General features: G+C 54.6%; 2 protein-coding genes across 3 annotated transcripts in view; one reads left to right on the forward strand and one right to left on the reverse strand.

The window, feature by feature from the left end:
- The window catches only part of COLGALT2 (collagen beta(1-O)galactosyltransferase 2), a 74149-nt gene extending 64389 nt beyond the window's left edge, over positions 1-9760 (forward strand). Inside the window, exons 8-12 of the mRNA XM_036272598.1 lie at positions 1215-1321; positions 3152-3284; positions 4360-4487; positions 7738-7944; positions 9422-9760. Of these exons, the coding sequence (XP_036128491.1) occupies positions 1215-1321; positions 3152-3284; positions 4360-4487; positions 7738-7944; positions 9422-9698 (852 nt within the window). The 3' untranslated portion in view covers positions 9699-9760. The remainder of the gene's footprint in view (positions 1-1214; positions 1322-3151; positions 3285-4359; positions 4488-7737; positions 7945-9421) is intronic.
- A 9774-nt stretch (positions 9761-19534) lies between these two features.
- RGL1 (ral guanine nucleotide dissociation stimulator like 1) overlaps positions 19535-22386 on the reverse strand; it is a 225632-nt gene continuing 222780 nt past the window's right edge. For both annotated transcript variants that reach the window (XM_036272600.1, XM_036272601.1), the window contains one exon: positions 19535-20418. In XM_036272600.1, the coding sequence (XP_036128493.1) occupies positions 20231-20418 (188 nt within the window). In that variant the 3' untranslated portion in view covers positions 19535-20230. The remainder of the gene's footprint in view (positions 20419-22386) is intronic.

A 22386-nucleotide genomic window follows, 5' to 3' on the forward strand; every position in this document is an offset into this window, starting at 1 on the left:
TAAGTGCCATCTCGATGCTCAGTCGGGAGGCAGCCGGCGTCAGGTGACTTACCCGGTAGGTTTCTCCTTTTCCAGGCTGTGTGCCCATCATTTCTCGTTGGCAGCTGCTGCCACCCTCCCTCGGAGGACTAAACTCCAACGTGCGTTTATTACTGCTCGTGGCAAAGAGACTGTATCAAATACTAATCTACCTGTAACAGCATTCATGAGGCTTTAGGTCCTTCTTTGGCTCCTGAAATCTGGGAATAGTTCAGCCTTGTTTTCTGTACCTTCCTGTCGTGGCCTCATCGTGCGCATGTGTTCAGGGCAGCCATCGGGAATGTAGGGACTAAAGTGGGTTCACGGGTGGACGCAGCCTTCCTGGGGGGCGAGCTGCCCGTGCCCGTCTCTGGGGCAAGCAGGTGTCTTCTCTATAGCTCTTCCTGCAGATCCACGTGGAAATCTGGGGCTTCGTTTCAGCCTTCGCTGAGGCCTCTCCATTTCTCCCTTCTCGCCTCCCGAAAGGGCTACCCCCAAGGCCACGGCTCCGTCCTGTGCGTCTTTCAGAAAATCCTCTTGTCTTCCAGGGAGTTGAATTTTGACGCAGAAGCTGCTAAAATGGAGACCTTGATAATTCAGTTTGGAACCTTGGGAAATAAATGTATTAAGACCAGATTTTTTCTTGTTCTCTGAATGCCTTTACATTTAGACAGGGGCTATGTGTTATAATAATAGGTAATCTTTGGTTCCCATGAGATAGGACTATTATTATCCCAGTTTTCCAAATGAGGAAACCAAGGCAGAGGAGCTGGTCCAAGGCAAACACTAGTAAATAACAGTCCGGATGGGAACTCGGGTCAGCTGATCAGCTGAACCACCTGCCTAGCTGCCTCCTACCCCCGGTGCCTGTATTTGGATCCAAGTCACTGTTAACGTCCTGAAGAACAGCTTTTCCAGCTTTTCTGTCTCAAAAGCAAAGCAGACGTGTTCATCGACGAGCCTCAGAGAGACAGGGAGGGTGTAGTCCCTGCAAATGGCTCAGTTTCTAAAGTGATTCCGTTTGGATTCATGTCGCCTGACCTGATAGGACACACAAACACCCCTTCACCACAGCCTTCACGACTTCTTCCAACTGGACCTTTACAGCGTTGGTGCTACATTTGCCCGAGTTCCCACGCAGCCTCGGAGAAGACGTGCGTGATCTGTGTCTCCTTGTCTTTTTCTCCCCGCGTTAGATTTTCATGATCAATCTCAAACGCAGGAAGGACAGGAGGGACCGGATGCTCCGCACCCTGTATGAGCAGGAGATTGAGGTCAAGATCGTGGAGGCTGTGGATGGAAAGTGAGTTGGGTTTTCTTCTTGAACCCTTGCAGATGGGGTTGGAGGGGATGTGCCCTACCTGAGAGAGCAGTTCTGGGGGGGGAGATCTGTGGTCATTGGGGTACAGACACGGTTTTCTGACAGTCTATGGGGAGACGTTATGACTCATCATAGCAGAGGCGTTAACTTCCCCACGTAGAACTGGCCCGCAGTCCCCTCACCGACCAGCCGGCTCTCGTCCGCAGGGCGCTAGAGGCTCACATCGGAAGTGAGGCCCCATCCCGGGTTCTTCAATGGTTAGGGTGGTTCCCAGCTTTCTGCAGTGTATTGGAAAGAATGTGTTCAGAGTTCCATTCAGAGCCCGAGTTAGAGCAAAGTGTCTGAACTCGGGCATCCTGGAGAACATTAATGGAAAAAGTGCATAACCGTCTGCGTGTGCCGGTGCCTGACATGCTCGCCATGGTCAGTCTGGGCTGAGCGCTCTCCCGAGAATGTGGCCGGAAGGTCACACGGGGTGCGGGCGAGGTGCCTTCGGGGGCTTTTACTGTTGCTGCTGTTATTTTCTTTGGTTTTGCTTTGCTTTGACCTTTTACTTGATGCCCTGTTTCAGGGCATACACTTTTTGCAGAAGCTGCAATTCCAGTGTTATTTGTTCATTTGGATTATGAATGCCTCTAAGGAGGGCAGCTAGAAGCTGTCGTGGGAGTTCTCATGACTCCTTTAGAGAATTCCATCGCTGTTTCGTGAAGTGCGGCCTGGAGCCCACGGCAGAGTCCCGGGGGCGGGGGAGGGCAGCTCTCCGAGTCCCCCCCAGAACTGCAGAATCACGGTCCTTAGGGCAGGGCCAGTAATCTGTATTTAAGAAGCCTCAAGGTAGTTCTCTTGAGTGATGTTGCCACATAAAATGCAGGACACCCAGTTAAATTAGTCCCAGACATTGCATGGGGCTTATACTAAAAATGTATTTGTTATACTGAAAGTTTGTTTATCTGAAACTTGTATATGTCAGCCTACGACCTTGTGGCCTCCATGGTTTGTAATGAGAATCAGCTATTCATGTCACTGAGAATACACTCGAGCCTTGAACAATATGGGGATTAGGGGCACCGACCCCCTGTGCAGTTGAAAATTCACATATAACTTTTGACTTCCCAAAACTGAACTACTAAGAGCCTAGCATTGACAGGAAGCTTTACCAATAACATAAACAATTGATTAACACTATATATATGTGTGCATATATACTATATGTACTATATATATAGTATTCCTAAAATGAAGTAAGCTAGAGATAAGAAAATGTTACTGAGAAAATACATTTACAGTATTGTACATATTTATTGAAAAAAAAATCCACATATAAAGGGACCTGGCACAGTTGATACCCCTATTGGTCAAGGGTGCTTTGCATGTGGTGAGTCACTTCTCTCTTGCTGCTTACAAGATTCCTTCTGCTATTTTTGTTTTTAGCCATTTAAAAAAAAAAATGTAGGTCCGAAGGAAAGACATGCACACACTTCCTCATTCATTCCTGTCCTCATCCCATGTTTAATGTTCCTATTAACCACTTTCCTTCACTAGGAAAACACTTTTTCAAAGTTGTCGAAAAACGGATGCTTAGAACTGTGCTGGGCACTGTGGGGGATGCACAGAATATGAGAGACTCCTGGTCTTCACAAAGCTCCTGATGCACCCAAGACATGTCAACCCAGGAGTCCCAGGGGACTGTGGGAAGCCTGGGCCGCCTGCTCGTGTGTGGAAAGGCTGCAGGGAACACGCAGAACCCCCTTCCTGGCTTCTGTGTGGGGACACCTCAGCCTGTTCACTTCACACATGTTCTCCGTCATGCAGGGCACTCAACACGAGCCAGCTGAAGGCCCTGCACATAGAGATGCTGCCTGGGTATCGAGACCCCTACTCCTCCAGGCCTCTGACCAGGGGTGAGATCGGCTGCTTCCTCAGCCACCACTCCGTCTGGAAAGAGGTAAGGGATGCTTTCTTGGATGTGAAGTTTGGTCATGAGGAGGAAGGACCGTGGGACCTGGTAGGTAGGTGAACGAGGCCCAGGTGTAAAGTGAACCCGTCACTGTTCTGGAAGTGGGCTTGGAAGGTGCCATTGCCTCCCTCCGACCTGAGGCCAGCCAGGAAGAGAAGGGGTAGCCTTGGTGTCACATGGGACAACGACAGGGGACGTAGTCATGTTCTTGGGGCCACACTTCTGTTGATGTCTTCTCATTCTTCGTAGAAACGCCTTGTATGTATCTAGCGTGTCATCATGTATTGAGTGATTTCATACAAGAAGTCCCACAGAAGTCCTCTGAGCTGAGTTGGGAGGGATGGCCCCATAATACCCAAGAGGAAATAAACACATTGTCCAGGCAAGAAGTGGCAGAGGCAGGACTTGAACCCATAGCTTGCTGGAGTGTGGGGTTCTTGGTTAAGATGTAATTCTCACAAGAAAAGGGGAAGGCCCTAAAGAAGGACCCCTTAAATGCCCTCTCTCTTTGAATGACCCAGTCTAGGCCTATCTTTTTTCTTTAACTTGAAAGGAAATGTAAGAGAGATGTATAAAACTACGTAGGTTGTAAAATACAGGTCAGTGAAACTTTGCAGACTGAACAATGCACCCACGTTAACCAGCACCCAGATCAAGAAAGAGGTCCCAGCACTGCAGACGAATCTCCTCTGTATCTCGTTCTAGTCACCTGTCCCTAAGGGAGGTCACCATCCTGCTACTGAACAACGGCAAGAATAGTTTTGTCTTCTTTTCTACTTTTTTAATATGAATGGGACCACATGGGATATGCAGTCTCTCAGCATTACGTTTCTGAGTCATCCAGAACATTGTCCTTGATTGTAGCTCTTACATTCTTACTGCTGCAGTTTAATACACCACAGTTCATTGATTCAGTCTACTGTTGGCGGGCATGGGCCTAGAATCCGGTTAGGAGCTTTTACATATTATGCTGCTAAGCTTTATGTTTTAATCCTTATTTGTCTGATAAAGAAGTAAGTATCAAACTTTTCATAGGGTGTCTTCCCACTGATGACCTCTGCAGGTAATCGACCGAGAGCTGGAGAAGACGCTTGTGATTGAGGATGATGTGCGTTTCGAACATCAGTTTAAGAAGAAGCTGATAAAGCTGATGGATGACATTGACCAGGCTCAGCTGGACTGGGAACTGATGTGAGTGACGAGATAAGCTTATCAGAGGCGCTCAGTCCTCTCCAAGGGGCAGTGAGCCCCACCTCTCCACAGGAGATGCAGCTCAGGCATCGCTTACCTGGCTTTCTCCCCATACGTGTTGCCAGGAGCAAGGAGTGAGCAGAGGAGAGCCGCTGGTTTCTGCATGTATGTACTCTGCAGGGTGGCCTGGAGTCCACCCGCAGGCCAGGGGTCTTCAGACTGAGCAGAAATCCCGCCTCCAGGCACCATGGTTCATGGGGGGGTGAAGACAGAGGGAGGAGGAGGCATTCGTTCCGGGGCAAGAGCCCTGTGTCAGCGGGGCCTCAGCTCCCAGGAGAGCAGTCCCCCTGCCTCTGCCGGTGTGGGAGGCTGAGCCCCGTTGGGAAGGGTGCAGACGGGGAGACACGGACGCTGGGTTTGGTGGAAGGTCAGAGGCCGTCGCAGGAAAACCAGGCTCACCAAGTGAGTGGTGGCTCTGAACAGACATTTGTGCGTTAACACCGAGTTAATGACCATTGTCTGGCACCTCTGGGAAATAAGTTCTCTCTCTCTCTCTCTCTCTCTCTCTCTCTCTCTCTCTCTCTCCCCTTTTGAACCCAAGTGACACTTTTACTTCTCTCCAATGAGGCAGAACTTCCCAAGCCCTGCGTTCTCTCTGCAGCTGTGTGTCAAAGGCATTTTCATCAACTCAGAGCCTGTCCTTTGCAGCAGCTGCTTCAGACAAGCGGTCCCTGCTCCTCCTCCCATCCATGCAGGGAGACTCCGCTGCGGGCCCTGGCGGACGCTTGTTCTCCAGAAAACACACCTCTCTGAGCTCAAAGGCAACCCAGTTTTCCGCTGCCGTGGGAACAGGCTCAGCTATCCGTCCAGTGTACTCAGGGGAGACGGGCCCTGTCAGACGGCAGCCATGTGGCTAGATTCGGCACTGTCCCTTGAGATCCTGCAGAAGTCCCCAGCCCTCAGCCGTCCTGAGCCCGTGGCTCTGCAGCCTGTGGTCACAGACCTGCGCAGAGGGGGCTTCCTCGGAGGCCTGGAATAAGGCTCCACGCAGGGAACTGTGCCTGGTCATTTGTAGTTTGGTTGGTGCATTTCTTGGGACAAAGTCCCAACAGATAAGAACGATTGTCCTGGTCAAGATACAGGGAGAATAAGATGTTTCCTAAATGTCACAGACTGCTCTTCAAAGTATTCGTCGAAGTCTGGTGATAATTGTCAAGTGTCACAGGGCTTCCAGCGTGTCCACCTCCCGCTTCAGACAGTAAGAGACAAATGTTACTTAAACTCCACGCAAGCTGGTGAGCCGTCCGTGGCTGCCATGTTCCAGTTTTCCAGGAGAGACTAGGAATGAGAAGACGAGAACAGGCCCTGGTCAGGGCAGTGCGCTCTCATGGAAGCGGCGTCAGCCACCTGCGCGTTTACGCGGTCTAGTCATCCCATCAACAGGGTGAAAGGAAATTCGGTGCCTTTCTCTTCTACAATGCACTTCATCTAACCCAACACATCCAAAGATGACCTGAACATGTCAGCAGTATTTGAAAACTATTAAGGAGAGAGTCTCCATTCTTTTTTCATACCGTCTTCAAAATCCAGCGAGTTTTATACCCACAACTCCCCTCCAGCCCGATGCTGAGCCCTCAGCGGCGGACGTAAACTGCATCCTACTGAAACAGGACATCTGGTTTGGTGGTAATCGTTCTCTTGAAGACCATCAATTTTGTGTAACAAATATTACGCGTTTATTAATGTGTAACATATTTTACACATCGTCGATTTTAAACTTTAAATTAAGCAAAATGGGAAAAATGGAGTACGAACTCAGCCCCTCAGTGGCTGGGCGGCAGCTCACGGGCTCAGTAGGGGTCTCTTCTCCACTCGATGACACGTGAGAGAAAGTCAGACTCCAGTCTGCAGACACCGTGGCTGAGGGGATACATATCTGTTGTCCCCAAAGAGCTGAGCCTGAACCTAGACTCGTCCCACGAATCCTGGGAGGTTTGGACAAGGGAAACCCCTTGACCATTGTTTTCCAATTGCAGTTGACACTCAGCAGTATTTTGCATCGTTTCACGTGTACACAGAGTGGTTAGACAAAAATCCACCTTCCACAGTGTCCCCCGGATAGGCCCACTCCCCCCCTGGCACCAGACATAGTTGCTACGATACTATTGACTATATTCCTTTGAATGTTGAGAGAGAGAGTTTTGGGGCAAAATAGAGGAAGTCAACTTTCCCTAGCAGGCGGGAGGCAGGCACCTCCCTGGGAGGCTCGGGCACCTGGAGAACAGACTCCAGGCAGAAGAAATGGATCACAGATCTATGAGCAGCAGGCAGGAGGCAGGCACCTCCCTGGGATGCTCGGGCACCTGGACAACAGACTCCAGGCAGAAGAAATGGATCACAGATCTATGAGCAGCAGGCAGGAGGCAGGCACCTCCCTGGGATGCTCAGGCACCTGGAGAACAGACTCCAGGCAGAAGAAATGGATCACAGATCTATGAGCAGCAGGCAGGAGGCAGGCACCTCCCTGGGATGCTCAGGCACCTGGAGAACAGACTCCAGGCAGAAGAAATGGATCACAGATCTATGAGTAGCAGGCGGGAGGCAGGCACGGCTGCAGGAAGGACTTGAGTTGCAGAAGATGCTCCTGGAGAACAGGACACGCCTGGTGCCTTTCTCAGAGCAGAGCCCTGGGGAGGAAGTGTGGGCAGAGCTGGGTGAGTGTGAGGTGTGGCCATCCTTCTCCCCAGAGAGAACCCCCTTGGGGCGCTCCTGGGTCTCTCACTGCAGACTGTTTCTCCCATGGCCTTTCTGTCCTGTGTTCGCCACCAGCACTTGGAGAGCCGGGCAGAAAACACAGCAGGCTGAAGCTCTGGGGACTTGACAAAAACAGGCTCAGGATTCTCACATCTGCTCTTCTTGTCCCCTGCCAACCTCTGTAAACACAGCTGGAAATCCACATCCCCTTTGGGAAGTGACCTGGAAGATCTTTTCATCTCTTTACCTCTTAAACTTCTGGCTTAAACACTGTCTACCAGGCAAGAGTAGGTGGGACATTGATCAATGGAGCCAGGGAGGTGGCCCCACCGACGGCAGATGACCGTCACGGTTGGCGACATACGTGCTGTGCTGTGTGGCATGATGCATTTAATATGCAGTCCACGCTTTCGGAAGAGTCTGCAAAGGTGTGCCCCATTCCTACGGGTACTTGGTACTCACGTGGGCATGTCCTCCTCTGCCCGCTTCCTTTCAGTTATATCGGCAGGAAGAGGATGCAAGTGACAGAGCCGGAGAAGGCGGTGCCCAGCGTTGTCAATCTGGTCGAAGCCGACTACTCCTATTGGACGCTGGGCTACGCCATCTCTCTGGGAGGAGCCCAGAAGCTGGTTGGAGCAGATCCTTTTGGGAAGATGCTGCCAGTAGACGAGTTCCTGCCCATCATGTACAACAAGCACCCCGTGTGAGTGGCCCTGACCCCCCGTAGGCTCCCATGAGCTCAGTGCATGCATGAACACCCCCCTCAGCTTCTGGGCAGTGCTTGTCATTTCCAAAGGTGTGCTGCTCTCCTGAATGATCCTTCCACAGTCATGACCCAGAGACGTTTACGCGAGTGAGTGTCTCCTTTACGGACGGGGAAGGTGAGGCAGAAATGGGGAGTCTTGCTTAGGGGTCCCCTTTCACACCCACTGTGTAATTCAAATGGACGTTGTCTGCTCAGCCTTCTCATCTTTGATCTCCTCGCTTCCAGAAATCCTCACACCTCAGGGTGAAGGGTATCTTCCTACGCCCCTCAGATTTTTCAGTTCGTTTCTCAGTCCATGGTGTGTACTGCTGGCCAGGAGGGAGCCCTCACCCGCGCACAGTGGTCATGCTGTCCTGTGACACCTGTGACCTTGGATGACATTAGAGGTTCGGGGAAGGGAGGGAGCCTGTGAGGAGGATGGCCGTGGAGGAGGCAGTGTGATGCTCAGGGTTTCTGTAGCCCAGGAGCTCAGTCTGACCCAGCGCTTATCAAAGGGTTTGGTAATGGATGGTTTACTTGTCAGTCTCCCCAATAACCTGTGAGCCCCTGAGGTAGGCACAGTCTTACATCTCTGTGTCCTCGGAGCCTCGACCAAACTCTACACAAAATAGCTGCTCTGTCAATGATTCCCAAAGTCATGAATGGAGCAGGAGACAGGTTCTGCCCTCGGCTCCTTCCCTCGGTTGCTGGGTTATCTCCTCACCGACATGGTCTTCATTTTAGCGGCCGAGAGAGCCTGACCTCCCTCTTGCTCGTTCTGTCTCCTGTCCTCAGTAAAGGGGGGCTCCCTGCCCCCTTTTCCACAGCATGTTAGAAACACCCTTCATCTGTGCGTCCTGGAGAAACAAGGACGCCAGCCATCACCCCCTTAGCAGAAAGGAAATGAGCACCTGTGCACTCTGACCTGGAGCCCAGCAGAGGTCACCTCCATAAGCTGCACAAGGGCCCTGGGGGGGAGGTCAGGCCATCCCTCGACGTGACACTCACTGGCAGCTGGAAGGCAGGGCCAGGCTGCCGCCTCCAAGCCTCCGCCAGCCGCGAACCCTCCCCGCCCTCCAGACCCTGCTGCGAACCTACTAACCCAGCCACAGGGCACGTCCTACCAAGTGACCACACTTATTTATCGCTATGGTCCCACAGAGCTTCATTCTTACTTTCCGAGTAAGCCCCGACATTTATTTTAGACTGGTCTATCCAAATGCAACAGAAGCATCCCGACTTCTTCTTTGTGTGTTGGTTCAGATCCTCTGAACGCTTCTAAAGAACCTTTCTGGTATTTATAGACGGACGGTTTCCCCAGAAGACACAGCGTAGAAGATAATCGCGGGATCCCTGACAGCAGGGCAGATAAGCAGGCCCCTTGCCCCATCCTCCGCCTCCTGCCCCTCACACGCCTGTGCACCTCTTGTTTCAGAGCTGAGTACAAGGAGCACTACAAATCCAGGGACCTGAAAGCCTTCTCTGCAGAACCCTTGCTCATCTACCCCACTCACTACACAGGCCAGCCGGGGTACCTGAGCGACACGGAGACCTCCACCATCTGGGACAATGAGACGGTGGCCACCGACTGGGACAGGACACATTCCTGGAAGTCCCAGAAGCAAGGGCACATCCACCACAACGCCAAGAACACAGAGGCCCTGCCACCGCCCACCTCCCTGGACACCGTGCCTTCCAGGGACGAGCTGTGAACGCTGCACCCAGGGCCCACCGCCCCCCGGTGTCTGTAACGGGCTGTGCGTCTGTTTGCTCCGAGCCGTCTCGTCGTCAGAGTCATCCGACCAAAGTGGTCCAGTGTGACTGACCGAATCGATACATTTTTGACAGGGGAGGAGAAATAAGAAAATCAAACCCGAATTTCCTAAATGGCCAAAACGATAGGCTTCATGGCACCCATGCAGATACATTTAATGTAGATGACTTCATTCTCCATTGATGGTGGTTCTCACATTAAGGTTGAAAAATATGGCGACACTTGTCCAAAAGAAAGTTGAGCCCCTCCCTGTCACGTGGCAAGGTCGCCACGCCAACTGGGCCACACCTGCTGGTCTAGTGGGCCCATTGTAGGTCAGATACCACCTTTAAAACTTGTGTAGGTAACACGTTTGAGGAGCGGGAATCACGTCATTTGAAATCAAATTGATTGGGCTTTTTGTTTAAAGGAATTCTGTGACGAGCCTTATTGCAAAGGGAGTTTTCCATCATGGCCCTTGTTACCCAACAGCGCTGGGGATGGGGTCTGCCCGAGGCCCGGCCTTTGACTGTCGTGGCTCAGAGCTCAGAGCGAGGTTCCGGCTTCCACGTGGGTAGAGTTTAGTACATATGTGTGTCGGGGGGGTCCATATTTGAGGAAAAAAGAACTCAAACTTTGGCCTTTTGGGTTGTGCTCGCTTGAGTTAGGATGCTCTATTTATGAAGATAAATTTAATATATAAGGAGCGAGGCCTGGGGTCTGATTCCTGTCCCGGGAGTTGGGCCCCTCAGATGCTCCCCCCACCCCCACCTCGGAATGAGATGCAGGTGTGAGTTCTGAGAGTCACTGCTAAGAGGCATCTCTTGTCCTTGCCTGAGGGTTTCATTCTAGTTTGAATTATTTATTTTCCAGAATGTGGGGAGATAGCTGTATGATGAGGCAGAGAAACAGATTCTTCAGGCTTTACTGTGTTTATAGACGGAACACAACAGACGCGGCGGTTTGACGGTTCCGCGTTCCCCAGGCGAACCCTTGTCGACTGGGAGAGTCTGACCACCTGGAAACCAGTGGCTCTCCATTCCAGGCGACACACCTGGGCCAGAAACAAGGGACTGAGCCGCTGACTGAGGCCAACCAGGGAAGCGCTCCGAGCTGGGGTCCCGGGCAGACCGCCTCCTTCTGCACAGACTGATGTTCTGGGACAGGCAGGGTTGGACCACATCATCTCGCCCAGCTCCTCAGTCTGTGATCCTTGGCCGTCTCGTGACGCTTGGCTTCAGGTTTAGGTTCTCGCGCCGCAAACAGTAAGGTTTCGCCTCTGGAGGGAGCCTCCCTGGCATCCTGTCCACCCTCCTCCGTGTCCTCGCGTGGGGCAGAGCGCGCCTGGGCTGCTGGGTGTCACAGCTCAGCACTCCCGGGCGGGCGGGGCCAGCACAGGCCAGGGCCTCCCGCAGCACGCCAGCCTTGGCCTGCCTTCCGGCGTTACCGCAGATGCTCCTCCACCTTGTCCAATACGCCAGGACACGGAGGCAAGGGACCCGGGCTGGCTCCCGTTTTACTGCTTAGACACAGCCGCCGGAGCTTGACTCTTCTTCTAGAAAAAATCAGGAAGAGCACCTGGAGAGCTGGTGAAAAACCCTGAGGTGATCCCTAAGGTTTCCTTGGGTGTCTGGAATTTTGTTTGCGTAGCTGTGTGTGCAAGTATGCGTGATGTTTTTTTTTTAATGGGGTGGCAGGTGGCTGGGTGTTGGGAGTGGAGGAGGAGTTGTTTTTTGTGTGTGTGGTTTTGTTTAATAGAGAACATTTTTCCCCCCATCAGCTGGTTTGGTGGGTTTATGAATTCCCATTCTTAAAAGACAGTGGTCTTAAGTTCTAGAAGTTTAGATTAGGGCTGTTCGACTGTGAAGAAAGTTCTGGCTCTTAGCCCAACGTTGCTTGTCCCTGCTCAGGTCTGCAATCCCCAGCGATGTCCTCTTACTGTGACCATTGCAAATTGCAGGCCAGCATTCCTTTCAAAAGCCGTCTCTTCGGCAAGCCAGGGGTACCCTGACCTCACCTTCCTGCCTCCCCTCAAGACATCTGACTCTGCAGTCAGAGGCTCTGCCTCCAGCCGTGGCAGCTGTCCTCTGGATTCCCCATCTGGATCCCTGACTGGATCCTGGGATCCCTCATGGAGTCTTCCAGACAGACGACCCTGACTTCAGCAGTGCTGGTGCTGCTGCGTATGGGCGGAGCGTCCACACTGCAGAGGACACACCTCCTGGACTTTGTTTTGGGTTCGCTGCAGGGACTCGACAGGGAGAAAGAGCTGGGTCCCAGCACCCTGCACCGTCTGTCATGCTGTGTCATTTCCGGAGAGGAAGTGACAAACTACTACTTGCCTTCTAGAGCTCTTTGTGAAAAATTAAAAAAAAAAAAAAAATTGGCTCAGTGCTCTGATTGTTCATTGGTCCCTCCTGCGTGGGTCAATGGCCAGTGCTGGGTTTCCAGGTCTGCTCTGGAGCAAAGATGCCGGAGGCCAGAGACAACCATCACGGCTTCGAGATTCCATGGCCAACGAGGGGGCGGTCACTGGCTTCCTGTCTGGTGGGGGTGGGTTTAGATGGCTAGGTAGCCGTAAGCCAGCTGAAAAGGATTCTGCGCTGCAGAAAGACCCCCGCGGGAGGGTGTTGAGGGAGAGTCCATTTGCATTTTTGTGCTATTGGTCAGTCTATCCAACCATGGAAAAGTCCTGTGATGCTTGTCCAAAGCCAAAGAGCTTTATGAGGGCTGGGGGGAGAGAATCCATGTTAGCTTTAGATTCCCCTTGAATTTCAGACCATGTTGCCCCCAAACTTCAAACACCAGGTCTGAGCACTGCCCTGGTGCTGGGCACCCAGATGTTCCCGGGACTAGGAAAGGTCCCTACTGCTGTGGGCTCCGTGGCCCAGTGAACAGCCGCGTGAGCCGGGGCCGGAACAAAGAGGGCCACAGGACCCCGAGTTCCTGGCCTGCTGGGGAGGACCTACCGAGGCAGCTTCGCAAGGGGAGGGTGGCCACTGTGTTGCCTGGGGGCTCAAACGGGCACCCAGATGAGGCAGCAGGGCTGGGCAAGGCAGATGGGAATGTTTTCCAGGTATGCCAACACGTGGGGCTGTGGCAGGGACGGGGGGCTGGGTAGGACCGAAGAGTCAGGTACATGTTGGGGTTGAGCACAAGGAACAAGACTGAGACCCGACAATGGCAGCGAGGTGAGCCGGCCGCCCTCCCTCTCCAGGCTGCCTGGTCAGAAGCGCAGGAGCCATGGTTCCGGGATGGACTCTGGGTTTACTTTCCTGGTGACGGTGCAGAGTGGGTGTCCGCCACGAGCTGCGTGCCCACTCGCTCCACGCTCGGAAACGTTCCCACCTGAGGCCGGAATCGGGCCTCTGACAAGGCACAGGCGCGGCGTCCACCGTGTGCTTCTGAGACTTTCTCTCCAAGTGCACAGGGGGAGGGGAATGACCCAGAAGGAGCTGATTCACCGAGGGGTTAAGCGATGACAAAGCCAGAGATAAAATGGGGCTGGTCGTCTGCTGAGAAAACAGCGAGACGTGGATGACAGACGCTGCGAGCAGACAGCCTTGGGAATGGCCACCACCCCAGAAGTTAGGTTTCACGGTGAGGTTTATTATTCCGGAGAGAACCTTCCTCCCCCAGGACGTTCTGATTAAAGTGGCAGAGGAAGGTGGCCAGGAGAAGAGCAGTGGCCTGTGAGGTGACCCCCCGTGAGCGGTGGTGATTGCCCCAGTCTCCGGGCAGCAGAGACCAGGACGGGGAGTCTGGCCATGTGTCCTCGTGTGCCTGCTCGGGGAAGAGAAGGATGGCGGTGGGCTCTGGACACTGGGCTACAGCCCCCCGGAAGGAGCCTCCAGCACAGCGGGCGGCTGGGGGTCGGGAAGGATTTATTCCCAGAGCCCTGCACGTGGGCGGACGAGGCAGGTGGCCCAGCGGCCTCATTAGACGGCTGGGAGCCGCGGGAGCCTCCTCCGCTCTGAGCTGACCTAAGACGGCCTGTTTGCTTCCAGCCGTGGACGTTAATATCGAGATGACCTTGCTCTGGCCGCTCCCGCCGCAGCAGCTGGGCTGCTCCCGCCCAGAGCCACCCCTCTGCCCCGAAAGGGGTGGAAAGAATGAAGAATTGCCTCTGAGCATTGGTTTCTCTCTATTTTTAATTGACCGAGTTTATTTGTGTGCCCCTCCCTGCAGTTTCTTCAGCTTGGCTGCCTCTAGAACGGGCGTTTTAACCAAAGCTTCGTGTCTGAGCAGTTCCGGGGCTCCTGGGGGTCTCTGGTTCTAGGGGAGGCTGAGGACAGACGTCTGAGGGAACCCCACCTTCAGAGTGTAGTGGGTGGCCAGCCCATGGTCTCCATTTTTCAGAGACTTTTAGAAAATAACAGGACAGAGTGTCCTGATCTGAGAGAGAGCGGACCCTGACAGCAGTGGAGAAGACTGGTTGCGGATGGGCGGAGGGTTTAGGTGCTCGGACCCTGCCCGCAGGGCCTGGGGAGCCTCGCGGGGCTGTGCCTGTTCCCCCCGCACAGACCTGGGGTCAGGACAGAGGCCTTAGGGAAATTAGGAACAGGAAAGAGGAGGCCTCCGGAGCACGGCACACAGCCCAGGACAGAAGTGCCAGACAGGAGAACCAGATTCAGGCCTGGGAGAAAGTGAGGCCCGGGGGGGGGGGGGGGGGGGGGCGGGGAATAGCCGCGCCGGGCGGCTCAGCGCAGGGCAACACCTGGGCCTTCACAGGCTGCTTTACCCTTGGAACCTGCAGCCCTGGGAGAGAGGGGGTGTGCTCAGCTGGGCGCCTGCAGGGAGCCGGTGGGTGTCTGGTGACCCCGGGCCGGTGGAGCAGCAGCAACTCGCGGTCGTGCATCTGAATGGTCCGAGCAGGGCCCTCCGGGCAGAGCCCCCTCCTGCCCCGAGAGACACAGGGTCGGTGGACGAGGAGGAAGGACCTGGGAGAGGGGAGGGTCCCTCCCTGACTACAGAGGAAACTGAAGGTGGGACCTCGTGGGGCCCTGCTGCCGCCTCCTGCGCACTGGAAGCTGGGGCTCTGGGAGGGACACGCCCACTCCTCAGGGCACAGCCTGGCCGGTGTCCCCACCGCTGCCCCCCCTCCCCCCTGTGCTCAGGCCTCGGGCCCACAGCCCCTCTCGGGGAGCCTCCTTGGCCTGCGGCTGTGGAACAAGCCGGAGCAGCCCTGGCTGCCCTCCAACTCGGGGTCGGGGTGCTTCCCAGCTCGGACCCTGTCGCAGCTGCAGTGTGGCTGCTTACCTGGGGGGGGGGGGGTCTGGGAAGACACAGCCCCCTAGGCCAGAAGCCTCTGGAATGAAGCAGCTGACGCTGTGTGCGCCCAAGGGCTTTCTCCACTCCCGTGTGCTGTGTCAGTCAGGCCTCCGCGAGCCCCCACAGGTGGGAGCCGTCAAGCCCCAGCCCTACTGTTCAGGGGCAGCAACAGCTGAGCGACTTAGCTAAGGCGGTCAGGGCCTGGGAGTCAGGTAACTCCAGATAACATCCGTGCAAAGCTTCCGGGGCATGGTCCGTCTCTTCTGTTTCCATGTCTGTCTCTGTCACTCTGTCTCTGTCTCTCTCACACGCGCGCACACACACACACACGAGCAGCTCCAACCTCGGTGTTTACTTTCCCCCATGGTATCTCATATATCGATGATTCAGTGATCGGACGTGTGTTCTGATGACTTTTGCTGGAGGCTTGCACATCAGCTACTGTATGAACAAGGATCAGAAATGGATATCTGGGGGACACTGTCTCATTTAGAAAGTTTCTCCCACTTCGAAACTGGTGCCTTGATATATTTTTTATGTCTGGAGCAATCCAGAAACGGTTTAAATCATTCACTGCCTTTTTTTTTACTTGATTTTCTGGTTCCCCTTTTCTAAGAAATTGGAACTGCACACCGTTGTTTGGGATGAAACCATGGCGGGAATAAAATGGTTTCTTCGAGGCAGAGCAGGGAGGCCCTAGCTCTCCTGGGTGCAGCCAAGCCTGTCACATCCACTCCTTTAACTCCTCCTACAGCTGGTGCTTTTCACGGAGACCCTCCCCCTCCCCCTGCACCGCCCAGCCCCGTGGGCCAGCCAAGTTCAGGGGTCAGAAACGGATTCAAATCTTAGCTAGGGGGCTAGGGGACTACCTCACAATATAATCCTGATTCTTATGGCCCTGTTTCCTCACCTGTGAGATGGGACCATGCTCAGGATAACAGGTAGCAGTGCTCTGACCAGCAGCACAGAGAGACTTTACAGAACCAACCAGATGCCCATCTAACCAAGATGGTGTGAATTCCCATGGCCAGAAGGCTGGGGATGGAGAGACCCTAGGTATTGTCTCCAGCTCGGCCAGGCAGTGGCAGGGTAACCCTCAGGAAAGCCTCCTGGACCCAGTGCCCAGTCCAATGTGATGTGCACGGAGCACGGTCGGTAATCCAGGGCTCTGCCCCTGACCTCGGGCCACTGACCTCACTGCCCTGGGACTCGGCCCATCTCTGTCACCGGAGGCGGGCACGTCATGACCTGTGAGATGCCTTCCAACTCGTAACAAAACGTTAACACGCCCTGGCCGGTTTGGCTCAGCGTTACGAGTGTCAGCCTGCGGACCAGAGGGTCACGGGTTTGAGTCCCAGTCGAGGGCACGCCCCTGGGTTGCAGGTTCGATCCCAAGCCTCCACTGTGGTTGTGCAGGAGGCAACCAATTGGTGTCTCTCTCACGTCGATGTTTCTCTCTCTCCCTCCCTCCCTTCCAAGAATCAACGGAAAAACATCCTCGGGTGGGGACTAACAACAACAGAATGTTCACACACTTGATTTCTCCAACTGCTAAGCAAACTGCTTCCTCACAGTTTTCTGGGCAGAGATGTTGAGAAGCCAAACAGTGGTTACGTTTGCCCGGCTTCTATCTGATCTCAGGGTTACGTGCGAACACTTTCCATTTCCCAGGCTTGTCTTCAACACCTGCGGCTGTCAGTAGCTCCTGGTTTGGTCGGAGCCGGGACCACATCACACGTGTGTAAGTGGGAGGTGACTGCCCGCGGAAAATCCCCAGGTTCTGGGAGGCTCACCGCAGACACAATTCATTCCTCTCCGGCAGCTCCTCTCGAGTGGGCGTCCTTCACCCCTCCCTGGCTCTGCGCAGCCCCTCCGCGCTCACTGCCCTCTCTTGCAAGCACTTTTTGTTTGGATGACCGTGGAAATTAAACCCGGCAGCCTAGTCAGAAGACGTGTGGGGGACAGAGATGCTCCCGACTGCTCGGGCTTCTCCCAGTGGCCCCCCCCAAACGGGTGCCCGTGGACTGAGGGCTGTGCGTGGAGGCGACACTGCCACGGCAGGAGGCACGGAGGGGCAGTGCTGAGCCCCCTCTGCCGTCACTCAGACGTGAAGGGAGAACCCGAGACGGCAGAGGCACAGGACGGGAGCTGCCTGGGCCCTCGAGCCACTGTGGGAGGAAAGTCACCCAGGAGAACCGCCTGCTGGCGTCACTGCGACGTGACGGGAAAGAAACCGTCAAGTGCGGAGAGTCCACGGCCTCCTACGCAGCCTGGCCTGACACATCCCCCTAGACGTGTTTCCTCAGGGGCGGCTGGGGGCCTGGCCACGCTCAGCACGAGGGGCATCTTCTCCCAGCGGAGCTGGGGTGCGGGCTATGGCCAGGCCGCTGCGGCCGCCTCTGCAGAAGAGAACGGGCATCGGAACCGCCCCGCGCGGGGACCAGGGCACCCGCGACGCCGCGTGCCTCCTGTGGTCCGAAGCTGCATGGCAAGTTTGTAAAGGTTCCAGAAAGGGAAATTTTGAGACATTCCTTTCGACAAAAAGTCACCAAGTCCCGTTTCTAGACAGAGGCAAAACAAGGGAGCGAGTGTTCCAGAATGATCTCGAAAAAGTAGTCTCCTAGTCCTGGAAACCGAAATCCCTTTCCTTCCCGCCCCTCCCGTGTTATCAATTACTAAAACACCTAGTTGCTCTCTCACAAATTTCACAAGGGCCCAGAAACTTGGATGATTTGAACCACTTAGGAATCTACTGGGAAATACTTCTGGGAACTTTCTGGAACTGATGTGATGAGGTGACAGTAACGTGCCGCTGGTGGGTGAGGCGGGCCCCGGCGTGGCTGCCTTCTGGGAGGGCTTCCCCGGGGTTCAAGAACCGTGCAGGCGGCTCTGCGGACTCGGGGGACGGCCTTGGCCCCAGCTTGAAGCCCGCTGTGGCCAAAGTGCCCCCGCTCCTGGCTCCGAAGAGCCATCTGGCCGCACAGCCTCACCTCTGAGCAGTCTCCCGAGGGTGTCACTCTTTCCCCACATCTGATTTGCCACGTCTGTGACACTGGCCGGTGGAGAGGGCCCCCTCCCCACTCTGCCCGGGCTTTTCCCTCTGCTCCCTCCGACCGAGCCAGAGTGGGGTCCAAAGAGCTCACGGAAACGTCTGGGACCCAGAACCCACCTCATTAATACTCCGGAGGCGATTCCTTTGGGGCCAGCGGACGTGCCAACCGAGCCCCACACCAGTTTATTAGGTGAGCCGGCGGGCGGGCGGGCAGATGCGGGGAGACAAGCATGCGAGCAGCGGACAGCATCGCCCGCCGTCCGCCGGGAAACACACCGAAGACATTTCAAGTGGCATAAATAAACGAGGCTGTGTTTGATCTACTTGGAATTTCCACTGTCTTTTAAAAAAGGAAAATAGATATTTTTTACACTGCAGTATATAAATCTAGACTCTACACATACAGTATAAATACACGGGGCGAGCACACAGGCACACGCGGGCTCAGCCGCTGCACTCGAAAGGGGGCCAGCAGGTCTCTACTTCCTGCTTGATCCCCAGACCCGGGAACTCAGGCTGAGGCTCCATGTACTGTAGCATCCATGGCGTCTAGCACCCCGGCCACCTCTCCTCCCAGCACAGAAGCACAAAGGGACGAGGCTCACGGACAGAAGAAAGTGCTTTTCGACTGGACGGAACCCAGCCGGTCGTTGGGATGTTGGGATGCGCCGAGGGGTGTCGCAGGAAGACCTCAGGGCGGCCCTCCCCAGGTGCCTCCTTCAGACTTCAGTCCCGCACACGACATACATCTCCCCTCACCTTCGGGAGCTGTCTCACAGGGTTAGAAGGGAAATAAAAAGCTCCACGTTACCATCTACACTTCATTTGTGGTTTCATTCTCTTTATTTTGGGAATGAAAACTAGTATTTGGAGAATCTTCTTAAAAAGGACAACATTCTGAAAGTGCTTCTTACACGTCAACATCCCACATATGGCTTTTTAGCTCAACCCCAGCACAGCTCAGACCTGGAAGGAGAGGGTGACGGTGTTACCAGAGACACAGAAACGTCACTTAGCAGTGACGCTGATGCAAGTGGGGGACCTGACCGGACGTCGCCGGTCCCACCTGGAAGACAGTGCCTCTCCAGAAACGCGTCAGGTCGGACGCAGCGCGTCTTTCCCGGGAGGAGGCACAGAGACACAAGGTCCCAGGGACAGCGCTGTCGCGGGGCGTGTCCGCGAGGGGCTGGAGGAGAATCTGGGCTTAGAAATCTTTCACAGGCTCAAAATGACCGACTAAGAGTCAGACGCAGTAGAAGTTTCTACACCTGAGGAACGAATCTCACGAAGTACAGAGGCGCTGGTCCAGATGCCGAGAGACTCCGACCCAGAGCGTCACGTGCAGAAGGCAGTCGGAGAAGCGCCGGCTTCCAGAGAAAGGGCTGCGTGCGCAGTAATGATTGCGGTATGCAAGTCAGGGGCCAGTCAGGAACAGCGCCGCCGCTGCCAGAAACCCCAACAGGCTCGGCTCGTGCGGATTCCAGAGGTGTCGTGAGGCTGGAGCAGGGGGGCTGGGCCTCCAAGGCTCCCCCCGCCTCCCTGGGGCAGCAGGGGGGACGCTGGCAGAGGCCGGAGCCGCGGCTCATCCAAACCCTTTGCAAGTGGCCTGTCACTGAGCCCCTGGCACGTGCGCCTCTGCAGGTGTCTCTTCTGGTGGCCCTGAGGGAGAGGCCCACCTTCTCCCTTCACAGAAACGGTGGCCGTCCCGTCACCGGCGCGGAGGACGCTGCACTGCCAGGGCTGGACCACTCACTCGGCAGGTAGGGAACGAGGTTCCCGGTTCCTTCTGTTTCCCTGTAAAAAGTGACCTCAGCTTCCCAGGCCGTTGTGCAAACTTGTCTTCCATAGTCCAGAATGTCCTCGAAGCTCCTCATGTACTTTTATATGTACACATACATACCAAATGTGTGTCGTATATTTGTATAAATGTGGATAATTTTGCATTTCGGTCTCAAACAGGTCAAAGAGAATCAGTGAACCGTTCATCCTGTTCGTGTCCAGTTCACCGGTGTCCCCACCACGCCGGTCACAGTGCCTCACACGTCTCAGGCACGCAATAAATATCTGCTGGCTTCACCGCTGATCCTCTACCGCTGGATGGTGGGGGCACCACCATGGCCTGTCCTGGGCCCCTGCGCTGTGGGCAAGCAGGGCCCTGGTCCCTCCCTTCAGAGGGTGATTTTGCTGTGTCTGTTGCTCCAGCAGCCCCGTTTAGCTGTCCTGGGCAAGGTCAAGCTCGTCCGGCTTCGCAGTTTCACGGGGTCTTCCGTGGAGTTCTTCTTGCGTAAAATGAAGTCGAAGTTCACCTGGCTGTTCATGGCGTAGAAGACGTTCGCGGAGTCTGGGATCACCAGTTCTGAAACGAGGGGCGGGGGAAGGCAGTCAGCCAGCGGCTCAGCCCGGCCCGGGCCGGGGACACTGCCCAGACACAAGGCTGGACTGGGGCCTCCGTCTCGGGAACGGGAACTGAACCAGACAATGACCACCCCCCCCACACACACACAAAACACAGATTCCTACAACTTCTGAATCCAGATTTAAAAAACTAACTGCAAATATGCACTTAGAAATTCAGCCCATGAGCTAAATATTCAAATGCAGCATGTTTTAACCAGAAGGACTCTGCAGGAGACAGAGCCCAGGTGGGTTTAAGTGACATTCCCCAGATCACAGCAGGGACAACAGAGCCCGGACAGGACCCAGGTCTCCCTGTCGTCTGTTTTCTACCCCAACATGCAGCTTTTCTCGAGAGCAAGAGGCTCCAACGTTACATGGGGGCGGGGGTAGAATCTCTACAGCATTTCCCAGAACTCTTTACTTAGAATATCAAAACCTTTTTTGAAGTAGTCCCTAATCCAACCCGTACTTTATTCCTCATGGGGCCCTGCCCTCACTTACTATTAATCAGCACCCACAAAGACAGTGTATCTGTTAACAGTTACACTCTATCCACTCCAGTGGTTCCCAACTAGATGCTGCGATTCTGAACTAGGGTTATTCCAAGTGTGATATGGAATTATCAAGCAACGTTATCTTAATTCATTTTTATTTTTAAAAGAAAGTATGTACTCTTTAGCACTTTGGGGTAATGAGTGTCTAAGTGACCAAAGTCGGGGACTAGGGAGGTAAATGTGCGGTCTAGCTCTGTGGCCGTGGGGTGGGGTGGCACCGGACTGCGGAAACTAGGCTGCGTCACCTGCGCTGACTCAACCCTGCGATTCTCCAGAAAGACGGACACATCGGGCTCTGGGCAGCTCCGGTGCCCCGGGCACAAACGTTCATAAAGAATGTCTCCCTGAAAGTGTCTGTCTCCTGCCCACATCACCCCAGTTACCCAATGAAGGGCCGAGGCCTGGGAGGTCGGGCAGCCCACCCGAGACCACACAGCGATGAGCCAAGCTGGCTCTTCAGACCCGCCGGCCTCACTTCAGTGTGGTCAGCAACATGGTGAAACTCAACAGACCACTTTGGAGGCTTAGAATTTTAACTGAAACTATTAAAAATAGACCTTATAACTGAGAAAGGTGTGCCACGAAGCTAGGGCTAGCTGAATGAACGGGAACATCTCTAAGAGGTGGTTGAAACGAGTTTTCTCCGAGGCTACAGTCCTTCCCGTCTGGGGAAATGCCACTGACTGGCCATTCCCCAGGAGGCCAGGTACAGCCTGGGCGACTTGCCGGGCACATGGAGCATGACAGCTGCTCCCTTCCCGTACCCCAAGCTGCATCATTCTTTTCCTTTCGGGGGGCTACATGAAGACAGGTGCACCGGTCAGCGCTGGGCCTATCAGCTGTCTGCTGCCCCTCTGGGCGTGGAAGTGTGATCGATTCTACTGAGTCCCCTTCTATGACGCGGCCGGTACAGAGGAGTTCCCACCAGCTTGTCTTCTCCTCGCAACAAATACAGCTCAGTTCAAATCAGCACACACACATTCAGGGTGGTTATTCACCCAGTCTTCACAAAAGGAATTTCTGTACATAGTGGGTTCTAGGCATACTGAAGCATTTCACAGATCACCAGTTCGTCTCTTGAAGTGTGTTAGAAGCCTTTGCTACTGGAAGGTCAAACGTGAATAAAGATAAACTGAGCCCTGGCCGGTGTGGCTCGGTTGCCTGGGTGTCGACCCATGCGCCAAAGGCTTGCCAGTTCGGTTCCCGGTAGGGGCACATGCCCAGGTTATGGGCTTGATCGCCGGCGGGGGTGGGGGTGGGGTGTGTGTGTGTGTGTGTGTGTGCGCGCACGTGCATGCAGGAGGCAGTCGATCAATGCTTCTCTCTCACATCGATGTTTTCTTTCTTTGTCCCTCTCCCTTCCTCTCTAAAAT

This window comes from Molossus molossus, unplaced genomic scaffold (genome assembly GCF_014108415.1).
Source record: "Molossus molossus isolate mMolMol1 unplaced genomic scaffold, mMolMol1.p scaffold_m16_p_20, whole genome shotgun sequence".
In the NCBI taxonomy this organism is placed as follows: domain Eukaryota; kingdom Metazoa; phylum Chordata; class Mammalia; order Chiroptera; family Molossidae; genus Molossus; species Molossus molossus.